This window comes from Furipterus horrens, unplaced genomic scaffold, assembly GCF_987537825.1.
Source record: "Furipterus horrens unplaced genomic scaffold, mFurHor1.1.pri manual_scaffold_7, whole genome shotgun sequence".
NCBI classification, from domain to species: Eukaryota; Metazoa; Chordata; class Mammalia; order Chiroptera; family Furipteridae; genus Furipterus; species Furipterus horrens.
Genome location: NW_028327177.1, coordinates 136,924,213 through 136,937,231, shown reverse-complemented (window position 1 = coordinate 136,937,231; position 13,019 = coordinate 136,924,213). Strand labels below are relative to the sequence as shown.

The window sequence follows — 13,019 nt, the reverse complement described above, 5'->3', positions numbered from 1 at the left end:
ACAAAACCTTCATTTTCAGAACAATGTGACTATTAGACCTATTTTAGCAAACAGCTCAGTTAAAGAAGAAAACCTTACATTTTAACATTTTGTCTTCAGCTTCTTTAAGGTGTGATGCAGACGTAGGGCACCATGTGGGAAGCCAACCAGTTAGCCATCCTGACCTAGAGCATCAAAAACAAAATACAAATAGGTGAGGTAAAGTTCTGTCAACTCCCAACTAATATACACAGAGAAGAAAGGCAGAACAGGAAACTCACTGTCTGTGTGATGGTGAAGCTATCTATCTGTAGGTGACAAAATTCACCTAACAGGCACAAAGCAATGTGGTAAAGCGCTGGGATACAGACCTTCGATGTAGCCTATGAACCTACAAGTAGATATCAAAGTCCGTCTTATCTTTATGGATAGTCAGAGTCCAAATGGGCAGAACAAGAAAAGACAAGAAGGGCATCCCCCTACCCCACTGCAAGACAGACTTATGAGGGTAGAAGCGCAGAAAAGTCAGAGGCCACGAGCAGGCTCATTTCAATGGTAGGTTCCCAGCAGGTGTAAAATGTACCTGCTATGAGGGTGGAGGGAAGGAAATCTTATTAAAATATGAGATTGTTTTTATAAAAAGCCTTCAAACCTCATAGTTAAGAGTAGAACATTAAAGCCATTTCCTATTTGTCCTTCCCCCGTTTTTTTTTTTTTTTTTTGCAGGAGCAGGGGGTAGGGAGGTGAGTAAACCTACAGGTGGCTTATGGTGGCAAATTCCAGAAAACCCCGCTGCATCCAGCTGAAATGATAATGAGTTACAGGCTCACAACTCTGTGCCCAGAGAAGAGGAGCTGAGGGCGGACTGAAGCTGGTGGCTCAGGCTCCGTTTCTCTGTCATCCTCTCTCCTCGGCCCTCCCCAGGGACGGGCCCATGTACACTCTGCCCAGGGTGAACTGGTCAGCTGTCCGCGGAAAAGCTCTGGGTTCCAGCAAACGGCAGATGAAGAGCAGCACCCAGGCATCTGGCAGAAGACAGCTGACAGATGAAAAGGAAGCAGGCCTGAGGCCAAAAGGCAAGGAAAGGTTACGGGGAGGCTGGAACCGACACACTTCGCGAGCAGCCAGCCCCGGGAAGGGTGAGCCTTCGGTTCCTGCCCTGGCATCAGCAGACTACAGGCCTACCGTGACAGTCCGAGATAACGCAGAGCTTTAGCAGTCACCTGACAGTCAGCAAGGGCACAGGACCAGTATTACTGAAAGCGAACACTTTCTAATGAGAGAAAATGAATCAGAGGCGAGAGACCAACGAACACAGATTCCAGACGGACTCTAGCATCGGCCTGAATCAAGGCTATGGCAATAGAAATGGAGATGAGATGAGGCCAAGGAATATTTAAAATAAAACAGGCTAAAGGGTACAAACTTACAACGAGAAGACTAAGTTCTGGAGACCTAATTCACAGCACAGTGATCACAGTCAATAATACCATATTATATACTTCAAAATTGCTTAGGGGCTGTAAATATTCTCACCATAACAAAAAAGCCTGTAATTATGTGACATGACAGAGGTCTTAGCTAAAGCCAAGGATGGCAATCATACTGAAATACGTAAGTGTACTAAATCAACACGCTGCATACCTTAAACGTATACAATGTTATGTCAGTTGTATCTCAATTAAAAAATAAAAGAAAAAAATCTAATGGGAAACATGTTACTCAACAACTGTAACACATGACAGAATTCACTCTGCAAGTGTTTACTGAGCACGTACTATGTGTGAGAAACTAATCACGTGGGACACACCGGCTACCAAACAGAGGGTCGCCGATATGTCCTCTTCTGAGGGGATCAGGAAGTTGCTTCTGAGCTTGATCTTCGCAGATGAACGGGATTATTTCAAAGGAGGGGTGGTAGTCCAAGCACTGCCAGCGAAGGGAAGCGCGTAACGTGCATTCTAGCAAGCGCACTGCTGTCTCCAAAGGCCACTGTAACAAATTACCACAAACTCGGTGGCTTAAGACAACAGAAATTTATTCTAAATTGGGACAACTGTAATAGAACAATAATTTTAAAAAGAATTCTATCCCATCATAGCTGTGGAGACCAGAAGTCGGAGAACAGTATGGCCAGGTAAAATTAAGGGGTCAGCAGAGGCACGCTCCCCATAGAGGCTCTAGGGGAAAATCCATTCCTTGCCTCTTCCGGGTTTTGCGGGCTGCTGATGTCCCTCACCCTGTGGCAGGGCCACTCCAGTTATGTGTCCCTCGCCACACTGCCTTCTGTTTCCTGCGTGTCTTCTCTTCTGCCTGCCTGTAGTCTCCCTCTGCCGATCACTTGAAAGAACACTAGTGAATGCATTTACGGCCTATCCAGATAATCCAGGAATGTCTCACAATTTTTAACTCAATCATTTAAGTTAAAATTTGCAAAATCTTTTCCTCATAAAGTAACATTCACAGGTTCCAAGTATCAGAACATGGCCGTATGTGTGGAGACCATTATCTTTGGGGACCACGGCCACAAACAGAAAGCATGGAGTGTGCCCCAAGATAAAACACGTAGAAACAATTAATAAGTGGTATATAGTTGACATTATACTGATGATAACAATATCAATAATTCACTAAAATTACGTGGCATTAATTAGGAAGTAATCTCTAAAATAAGAGTTTTAGCTAAGATTCCGAGGGAGTTCAAAGATAGGAAATGACGAGGAATTGTCATTTTACCTCACTCCTTGCCTCAAAAAGTTAAGGCCCCTTCTAGTTGACCTGCAATGGGAAACTCAGCCTTTTACTTGACACTCTGGTGTCATTTCTGTCAGTTCTTATTTTCTTCTAGTCTCCGGCCCTACAATATTCCCTGCGCTCTTGCTTCTCGATTCTGAATATCCTTGGAACATGCATCCCCCCTTTCTTTCAGGATTCATTACGCCTCTCACCAACCTCGGATTAGATTTCATTTCCCGACACAGGATTAGCTCGAGGTGACAGGGTGGCAGCCTGAACTCAAACTCTGCTTTCTTCTCACGCTGTGTTTAAAAGTTCTTATTTACTCATCAGTATCCTCACCCAACTGCAATACCCCTGAAGGTAAGGGCTTTGTGCTCACGACTATATTATTAGTTTCTATTCCAATACCTGTCATATTAATATGCATTGCTGATATGAGTGAAAAATTTATTGCTTCATCTGAAATGAATTGGTTGCAATGAATTGCAAGGTCACTTGAGTAAAGAGAGAATTTTCTGGGATGAAAATGAAGTTCTCTATCTCAAGAGGTGACTGAATGACAGATGTCGCGTCAGCAGCCGTCCGTCTCGAGAGACGATGGTGTAGCTTCTTAAGAGTCTATCTGCACCGCCGAGAATGGCTGTGCAGTCCGACTCGGGAGTGACACGGTATCTGTCTCCTCCCGTGTTGAATCGACATCTTGCGATGACGCTGGAGTGTCCTCTCCAGTGAAGCTGAAGCTACAGAGCCTGGGCAGGGTGATATGGAGGGTCTGCTGTTGCCCATGCAGCAGACCCCCCCTCTCTTCGCAGCTGAAGGGTCCAAGGGAAAGATGGAGTCAATACAGCTTGGCTTCAGGTGCGCCGCAGGAGTTGCCGGTGTTGACTACAACGTCAAACCGCCTTAGGGACTCCGGCTCCGGATTTTCTGTCGGGGTTTACTCCCTTAGCCTTTCCCCTGAAGAGGTATGCCGCAAGGCAGCGGAGGTTTTTTGGAATCAGAGTTTTCCTTCTCTGTTGAATGAATGACAGATGTATGCATATGTCAACACATGAACACTGAATTTAAGTAATTCATCATAATAAAATTTACACACACACACACACAAAGTAAAACAGGCTGGATTTGATAATTGGTTGGATATACAGTAGTCCCCCTCTATACTGCGGTTCACTTATTGTGGCCTCGCTATATCGCAGGACTTTAAAAAATATTACATTTAATTATCGCAGATTTTCCCCTATATTGTGGGATTTTGCGGTACTGTATACGTATGTTGTTGAAGTTACGCAGGTTTAAGAGTGTAGAATAAATGTAAAGTTCCTACTTTGCAGGGGGGTCTGGACCGTAATACCCGCGGTAAGTAAGGGAATTGTTAATGTACAGCAGAGGCTTCCTAGGTCTCTGTCTTAGGTGCCACTAATAACATCACAGAACACATGAATAAGAACAGGTGTGAGCAGAGAAATGTGCTAAGTTTGGGATGGGGGGTCCAGCATCCAGCTTTTTCTAAGCTTTGTAGGCTCTTCCTCCTCCATTTCCCTTCCCTGTAAAACTCCTCTGGGCATTATGTATAACAGGTACTCAATAAATGTTTGCTGAATGATTAAGTAACTCACAATCCAAGTCCAAGTTATCCCTGTTTCATAGATGTGAAAACTGAGGTTCAGAAATGTTAAACACCAGACAGGTCCAAGAGTATACGGTTAATAAATTAAGAGATACAAGTAGAGATGAGTTCAAAACCCCTTTTTTTCTCAGGGGACTACCTTCCTTAAACTGTATGAGGACCTCTCATTCCCTACAAGATAAAGTCACATTCCTTGGTCCTGTGCAGAAGACATATTATAGCCTATGTTATAACGAGGCTCTACTCTAATGTTCTCTGCTCCTAGTTTCAAACCTTCTGCATTAACAGGATAACAAGACCTCTAGGCACCCCCCACAAATGCTCCATACTTCTTATTATCAAAGAATAAACTAATGTAAAACATTATTAACATTAGCCTGTTGGCAAATATATAAACCTACTTACAAATTATCAAGGAAAAACAATTTAAGGCTTCAGCAATGGATTTGCCCATTTATTTAACAATTTTTCAATTGTTGGAAAAAAGCTGTTAACAAGCAGTTAAAAGAATCTCATGATCTTTAGAGCTTAAAAAATTTTAAGTACACCATTATTAAGCTGAAGCTCTTTTGTCTTTGTCTAGGAATGGCCATTAAGTTCCACATGTGGTCACAAGAACTTGAGCTAGTACCAACAAGTTAATTACAACTCAGCCTCATCAATTTTCTGAAATACCCCTCAAAATTATACATAGTTCTTTGCCAGAGAGAATCGGAAGGAAGAAAGGAAGGGAGGTAGGGAGAGAGGAAATTCAAGTGAAATGAACTATAATCTACTATTACTGCAACTGACATCACAGGCGTGGGAAAAACACAAATGCAATCTTCGTTTCAGTCTCTAAAAAAATCTCTCTGAATACCTGCAATGCACTAGAATTTAAAATGTAATAAACAAGCCTGTAATACAGGAATTATGTATACTTATCATAAAACCAACTTTCAAGGACAGGCTGTCTTTTCCATGCATTCTGTCTCCTGGTGATGGGCTTAACTCCGAGAGGAGGCAGAAAAATGTTCTTACCTGTGCAAGCCTGGTGCACGGCATTAAAAATCAGAGCTTTCAACTAAGAGCCCCTATCACTCTTCACGTTTTCACAACCTTTTCATCAGAGCAGATAATTTTTAAGTGGAGTTTTTAAAAGTATACTTAAACTAAAAAAATCTATATTTAACAAAACATAGTAAAATATTTTATTTTCATTCATAATGGAACTGTAAAGATACCTCTCTTCCCCTAAGTCTTGATAACGTTTCTGTCCAATCAGTTTTGCCTTAACCAAATTTTATAGAAACTGTCTTCTACTTCCTTCTTAGATCATCTACAGGATCGAACACTATGCACATAATAAGCTCAAAGGAACATTTCTAAAGGGTAAAAAGCAGGGGGTCTGTCTTTTCCATCCTCTAGCTCATCACCCTTTGTTCACAAGTTCCCATACCCTCACTTGCCACCCTCTGTCGCTCTAAAACACCCATCCACCCTCACCTCTGCCCCTTCCACATGATCTCCCATGTCACTCAGCGTTATTCTTCATTTCTAGTCCCGAAAGACTAGAACTACGGACATGACACTGTAACGAAGGACACAAGACTGAAGCCTGTCAGATATCCAGCCACTCTTCTGAGGTCACAATACCCAAAGTAAAAACTAAATTCACGTAGCTAACCTATGAAAGAGTGAACAAAATACAGAGACACTTTCTCACAGCTTTGGAAAATAAAGAGAAAAGCAAAATTTAACTTCCCTCTTTTATTTAGGCAGTTAATCAATAAACACCATCATCTACTGCTGAGGATCTAACTTCAGAAATGACCCAAATGTCAACCACAATATAAATAAAAGCCCTTTTCTGGGAGAAGACATTTGCAGATCATTATCTGGTAAGGGTTTAGTATCTCAAGTATATAAGAAACTGATACAATTCCAAACAAAAAAATCAGTTTACAAAATGGGCAGAGGATCTGAACAGACATTTTTCCAAAGAAGGCATAAAGATGGCCAACAGGCACATGAAAAAAAATGTTCATTAAAACATTATTTACAACAGCCAAGATATGGAAACAATCTAAGTGCCCACCGATGAATAAATGGATAAAGATGTGCGAGAAACAGCCAACGGAATACTTCTTAGCTATCAAAAAAAAAAACAACAAAAGAATTGAATGAATGAAATCTTGTCGTTCACGACAACACCGATGAATCTTGAGGGAATCATGCTAAGTGAAACAGTCACACAGAGAAAGACAAATAGCACGTGATTGCACTTACATGTGGTAGCTAAAAAACAAACAAAACAAAGCAAAACCAATCTCGGAGATGCAGAGAACAAACAGATCAGTGGCTGCCAAAGGGGAGGGGGGCTGGGCGAAGCGTGTGAAAGGGATCAAGAGGTACAAACTCCCAGTTATAAGTCATGAGAATGTAGTGGACAGTGTGGTGACTGGAGTCAACAGTGCTGTACTGTAAATTTGAAAGTTGCTAAGAAAGTAAATCTTAAAAGTCCTCATCAGAAGAAAAAGCTTTTTAAACTACACATATGGGGATAGATGGTCAACAGGCCTAGTGCAGTGATCATTTCCCGATGCATACAAATGTCACATCGTTATGGTGTACACCTGAAACTAGCTTTATGTGGCATGTCAATTATACTTCCATAAGAAAAAGAAAAACAAAAAGCCATTCACTGAAGGGATTATCCCTATGGATGACCACCGAAAGGCTCACCAATGTGCACCGGCAGGTTTTCTACACAGCCCCAGGAGCTGAGCACTGACCTTAGCACAGCTGGGTATCCAAGCCCTAAAGCATCTAATCTAAACAAACAAACAAACAAAGGAAATCTTGTTTTATAATCTCTGTAATAAATACAGTGAAAGAATCTGTCCAGTGAGCAGACTTCTAAATAAGAAAAGCTTTAAAAGACTACATTAGATGTGGCAATTCTAAGGAAAGCCAAGGAAGAGGTGCTTAACATCGTAATAGACTTTGTTAAGAATATGATTTTAAGTATCCTGAGTTTAAGAGATAAAATACTGAAGTTCTTCCCTTAACTTTCTATCTAATATTTGTTTTTCTAAAAATATCATTAACATTGTACTTATGTCCCATCAACATTTAAGTTTCCTGGTAATCCCTGTTTTGTTAAGACACTGGGCTATCTATAGTATTACTAAACCTGAATTGCACAATCTATAAATATTGTGAAACAGTGAAAGAGGTTTCAAAGTATTCTGAAGAAAATATACAAAAATCTGGCCAATTTCCACACACTTCTGGCCACTTAAATAACATTACTAATTAGGTTATAAGTAAAGAGGATTTCATTACATTATAATTTTATAAATGGCCTCCACCCCTACGCTGGTACTGTTGAGAGAAAAATTAGGTTTATTATTGCTCTCTATAAGCTACTCTAAGCACAGTATTCTAACTCAAAGCAAGTAGGAGGTTTTGATTTTTGTTATAAACATTCAATTTAGAGGTGCATATACACATATTCCTCTAAAATAATTCTTCAACCAATGAATGATTGAAAACTTTCAACTGGACACTATAACACTTTGGCAAATAAAAGCCCTCTTTCCTGAGAAATGACTTTCTAAATCCCATTCTTGGAAAAGAGAGGAAAAAAGATACGTCTCATATGACCCGAATTTAAGAGATTAACATGCTATTTTACTGTAAATAAATAATACTTAACTGATTTAAGTTATCATTAACCATTACATCACTGACAACACAGGTCCTCTAATATATTTTAACGCATTAATATTCTTTTAACTTTTTTTTTTTTTTTTTTTTTTTACGTTTCTAACCTCTGCAACTTTTCAAGACCCAGAGTTGGAGAATCAGTGTTTTACACAGCCCTGTGCTGGCAATATTTTTCTCCAATTGTTCCCTACCGTCTCTCACGCAATAAGCAAAGGATTCTGGAGTCAGGCACAGAATCAAAGATACTTAAACCTACATGGGCAATTTTAGATTTGCATTGTAACTTAAGTTACTTAACAAATTCAAGTGACATTTTGTGTTAGTTCTAAAATGAGTTCATCCACTAAAGAAACTTTAAATTCCCAGGGCTTAAACTGAATATTTTTTAAATAAAATCATCTTTCAACACAATTTTTATATGATTCACAACCACAACCTAACAATATAATGTTTCTGAACCACTATTATAAATAAGGCAAATCTTTAAGGACTCATTCACATATAAGTACAATTCTGAAATGTGCTATCCAGTGTTGTTTTTATTAAACGGACCATTCCTGAGACTTCACAATCTTTTGTTAAGTTCTTTGTCAGATGACTGAAATGTGTATTTGCTAGTCTGTGATTGGCATTTCGGAAACAAGGCAAAACAATGAAGCATGGGTTGGGTCATCCAAGGTCAAGAAATAAAATCATATTCCCAACCCCTCCAATACAGTAAGTTCATGATACTAATTGTTGTCCTAGTCAAATTCAAACTCTGAAGTCTTATGGATATATCTTTTGATGTTCTTTGAATATCTTGGAATGAAAAAATTAAGTCACACAGCTGCAAAATATATAATCAACTACTAGGTTTGTTTCTTTACCTGAATGTTTGTGCCAGCATGATTTATTTAATTCAATAAAAATGTACTGAACTTCACTATTTATAAAGCCCCTTTAGGCTCCTACCAGACATTTGAATAAAACAAAAGCTTTGTCCTCAATAAGCTGACAAAAAATATATACAAATAACTGTACTAAAAAACATGGTATAAGTGCCATAAAGAAAGTTTGGGGAAACTTCAAGGACCTTTAAAGAACGAAGATCACAATCTATTTTGGCTCAGAGACAACAATGTGAACCAAGAAACCCACGGGGAAATGGAGATGAGCAAGAAACATGTTTAGGAAACACTGAAAGGCACAGCTTGGGCTAGAGCCCAGTGCACAGAGAGGAAATAGAACTCCAAAGATAGACAGGGGCCACGCTGCCTGCAGAGGGCTCTGAAGTCAGGCTGAGGACGTAGGTAAAGCCACTGTGTGTAGCTATGCTACACACAAGACTGTGCCTCTTGGGGATATAAAAGGAAGTAATGAAACCAGCTATGTTGAGAGCACAGGAAAGAATGTGTTACTAAAGCCTGCAATAATCCAGAAAATAGAATAAGGAGGGTCTGAACCAGGTGGCTCTCAGTGACAGCGGGAATGGAAAGGCGATGTTGTACTTAGAATCTACTGGACTTGCTAACAGTTGGTATTCTGGACAACAAAGAGGGGAAAGGGGACGGGATAGATCATGCCATGTTTCTGAATCTGGATGACCCGAAGATTCCTAAGGAAAGTGTCCTAATGAAAATGCGTAAGTCAAAGGCAGAACTGAGCATTTTCTATTGTTTAATTCAGGGAAAGGAAAGTGCAAATAAGATCCTGGTCCCAACACGGCTCACCTGAGGAACCAGGCGCAAACGTGTGGCGCTCAGGGAGAAACGTCACAGGCTACTGCAGGGAGCTCCGTAATGAGGGTGAGGTCCCAGTGCTTTCCACAGACAAGGTATGTCAAGCAGTGTGAGTAAACACGACAAAAAAATAAAAAGAGGGTGAAGACTCAATGTCAGAGAAGGACTACGTTCAGAGAATGGGAAAAAAAAGGAGAACCTAATAAAAGTGACTATTGGTCTGGAGTAAGACAAGAAGTGTCGTAAGAGCTAGAAACGTCTGATAAAGAGTTTCAAAAAGGAGTAGCCATCTTTAGAATGTCAGACACTGAAAAGGATCCAAGAAAAATAAGTACAGAGAAAAATAAGAGCCCACGGGATGCGACATTGACTTCTGTGATTTTTAACAACGCAGTTTTGCAAAGCCTTGGGAGATGGCGACAGAGAGGACTCACTGACTTTTGCGGTCTTTTAAAGACATCCACTCTCCTGTCTCCAAGAACTAGTCAAATTCTAATCCTAAATCCTGTAGGGGGCTGGTAAATCCACAGGAGAGGAAGGAGAGGGAAAAAATCCCTTACTTATAGCATTCAGTGATGCCCCTGGCGTAAATACTACCACTAGGCCTGATTCCAAGCTCCCAATGGGTGTCCAAATTCCTGAAAGTTTAGCAACAGCTGCCGGCCGTACAAGCCAACCACAGCGCCCCACTGCGAGCCACCTATTTTCTGGCCTACTGTGCAACTGAGCAATTCTGTGACAGCCCTCCCCTAAACGCAGCTGACACTTAATCATTCTCTGGGACAACTTTGCAGCAATTCAGAGACGTCTACCCTACTCTCTTGTTGCATTCAGCTTTTTCAACTACATTGCAACTGGGTTGAAAGCCAATGGCTCCCAGGCATGCCTGACTTCCCTGAGGGTCAGGAAGGAAAAGACAAGAATCATATGCCCCCCAAAACCTTCCTAAGTCTTTTTATAATCGTTTCCTTTGTTAGTGTCAGCCTTCCATCTATACCTGAAGTGTCTTAAAGATAAGAAACCTGATTCAAGACTTGTTTTTCCATAATCTACTTGGCTGTTGGGGTAATTCTATTGTTGATTTAAAAAAAAAAATTTTAGAGAGAGCTCTGTATCCATGCAAGGACTAAATAAGGAAGTGTCCCTGGAGTAAGCTAAAGAAACAAGAACCAAACACCCCAAGTGAGTTCCCATCCCAGTGAGAGGCAGCAGAAATATGGGGAAAGCACCTTAGACTAAATCCAAACACGTAGGGACTCCAATTCAGCCCTGCTACTTATTAGTGCGGTGCTAGGAGCCTCCCACTTGCAGGCCCAACTGAAAAATGGGAACAGCACACAGGGTCAGCCTTGGGTTTCATATGAGCACATTTAGGGAACACCCAGCAAGAGCAGGTACCTGCTGTCCTGCTTGGTACTTTTCAGAAGGCTTTACTAGTCTGGACACTGGACACGGCTCAAGTGTATTGCCAAGAGTACCAGGGAGGCCCACCTCTGTTGTGGCACTAGTCAGCTGCTAAGGATTTTTTATAGTCTGTCCCCAGTGACCTCCAGCCGTCACCTCAAGCCACAAATTCCTTTCATGGCTGTACCCTAGACTCCCAAGCCCTACAACGACAGACAAAAGAGCCCACCTAAAAACAGTCTCAAAAGAGCCAAAAACATTGTACAAACTGTATGGAGAGAAGCAACCAGTCAGGTTCCTACTTGTGTCCATGTGACATTCAGCCTCTCAGCAGAACAAGGAAATTCGAAAGCAAATCAAAACAATGGATTTGTTTATCATGTAACCGAAACTCAAGGGAAGAACCTAGTTTCTAATATTTCACAACCCCCCACTTCTCCTGAAACGTTTCCAAACACCCAGTTTTCATGTTACTCCACATTATCTTCTATCATTTAGATTATGTTTCACCTGAAAATTAATCCAAACAGCTGAAGTGGAATTGTTATCAAAATGTTAAACATATATATATGGGAGCACAGAAGTTTATTTACTCTCTAAAATAAACACCTAGCCTTAAGAAATAAGGAACTAATAGTGGTCACGGCAAGTTAATTTTTCCCTTAACTACTATTTGTCTATTGACAAGGGCATGAAGCTAGTTACAGGTAAAAGAAAATAATTTAAACTTGCTATATTTGTATATCAAAAAGCTTCACATTAGACATCAGTCTCTCAACTTGAATAGTTCCCCACCTGCGCGAGCGCGCCCAGCTCTCCCGTAAACCAGAGCACTTGGAAGTAAAGGGGAATCTCCATTTGAAAGATCGATATTGAACTTGCTATCCATATCGTGTTAACTTTCTAAAATGTATTTGTAAATTACACGTTTCCTGAAACCCAAAGCCATACACCCTAGCCCCCGTTCCCTCCCGACGGGCCCCCCTTCCCCCGGACACCCCGCTTCCGTCCCGCGGGTCCCAGGGCGAGTCGGGCTCTCCTCCGAGACTGCCCCGAGGAAGCGCCGCCCCTTCCTCCGGGCGCCGCAGTCGGCCCCGGCGGCATTGTCGTTCTACTCCCGGGCTGGACAGAGAACAGCGGGTGCTCTGAAGACAGAAGCCGCGCTCGGACGCGGACAAAGTGACTCGGCCCCTTCCTGTAACTCGAGTCAGGTGCCGGGACGGCCGGTCACCGCCCGCTGGCCGCGCCGGGGTCCGAGGCCATCGCTGCCCCGAAGGAGAGCCTCCGGGGACGCCGGGTCTGGGTGCCGGGCCACCCGCGCCGCCGCCGGATGGAGAAGCTCACACGACAACGCGATGGCCCCCCTGTGCGGGGATCAAGCAGCGTCCCGGGGTGGCCGGGGTCTGACTCGGTCACTTGCGCCCCGGCGCCGACCAGCGTCCGCCGGGGCAGAGCGGACCGGGCTCCTCCTCCGGGCCACGCGAGTCTTCTGCGCCGCCCGCCAGCCTCGGCCCTGGCCTGCGTGGAAGGGGGGAGTCCGAGTCCTACCAGTCCCGGCCGCACTCACCTTTCGCCGATGTCCTCGTCCTCTGCCGCCATGGCCACTGCGGCCGCGCAAGCGCCGGCGTGCAGCTCCTAGCCGGCTGACCCGCCGACTGGGCGGCTGGGGCCGCCGCCGCCCTTAAGGCCGCCACGGCCCACGCATGCGCCGCCCGCCCACTCGCACAGCCGGGCGGCGCGGCCGCGCGCAGGCGCGTGCCCGGCTCCGGCCCCTCCCCCCGCCGCTCTGCTCCCGCCCCCGCAGCCAACCACCTGCCACGCATGCGTCATCTTGC

At 43.0% G+C, this 13,019-nt stretch overlaps 1 protein-coding gene across 1 annotated transcript in view; it reads right to left on the bottom strand.

Moving 5' to 3' along the window:
• ABHD5 (abhydrolase domain containing 5, lysophosphatidic acid acyltransferase) overlaps positions 1 to 12,866 on the bottom strand; it is a 27,953-nt gene extending 15,087 nt beyond the window's left edge. Inside the window, exons 1-2 of the mRNA XM_090284614.1 lie at positions 12,752 to 12,866; positions 79 to 164 (exon numbers count right to left, since the gene is read on the bottom strand). Of these exons, the coding sequence (XP_090140740.1) occupies positions 79 to 164; positions 12,752 to 12,783 (118 nt within the window). The 5' untranslated portion in view covers positions 12,784 to 12,866. The remainder of the gene's footprint in view (positions 1 to 78; positions 165 to 12,751) is intronic.
• Between the last annotated feature and the right edge of the window lie 153 nt (positions 12,867 to 13,019).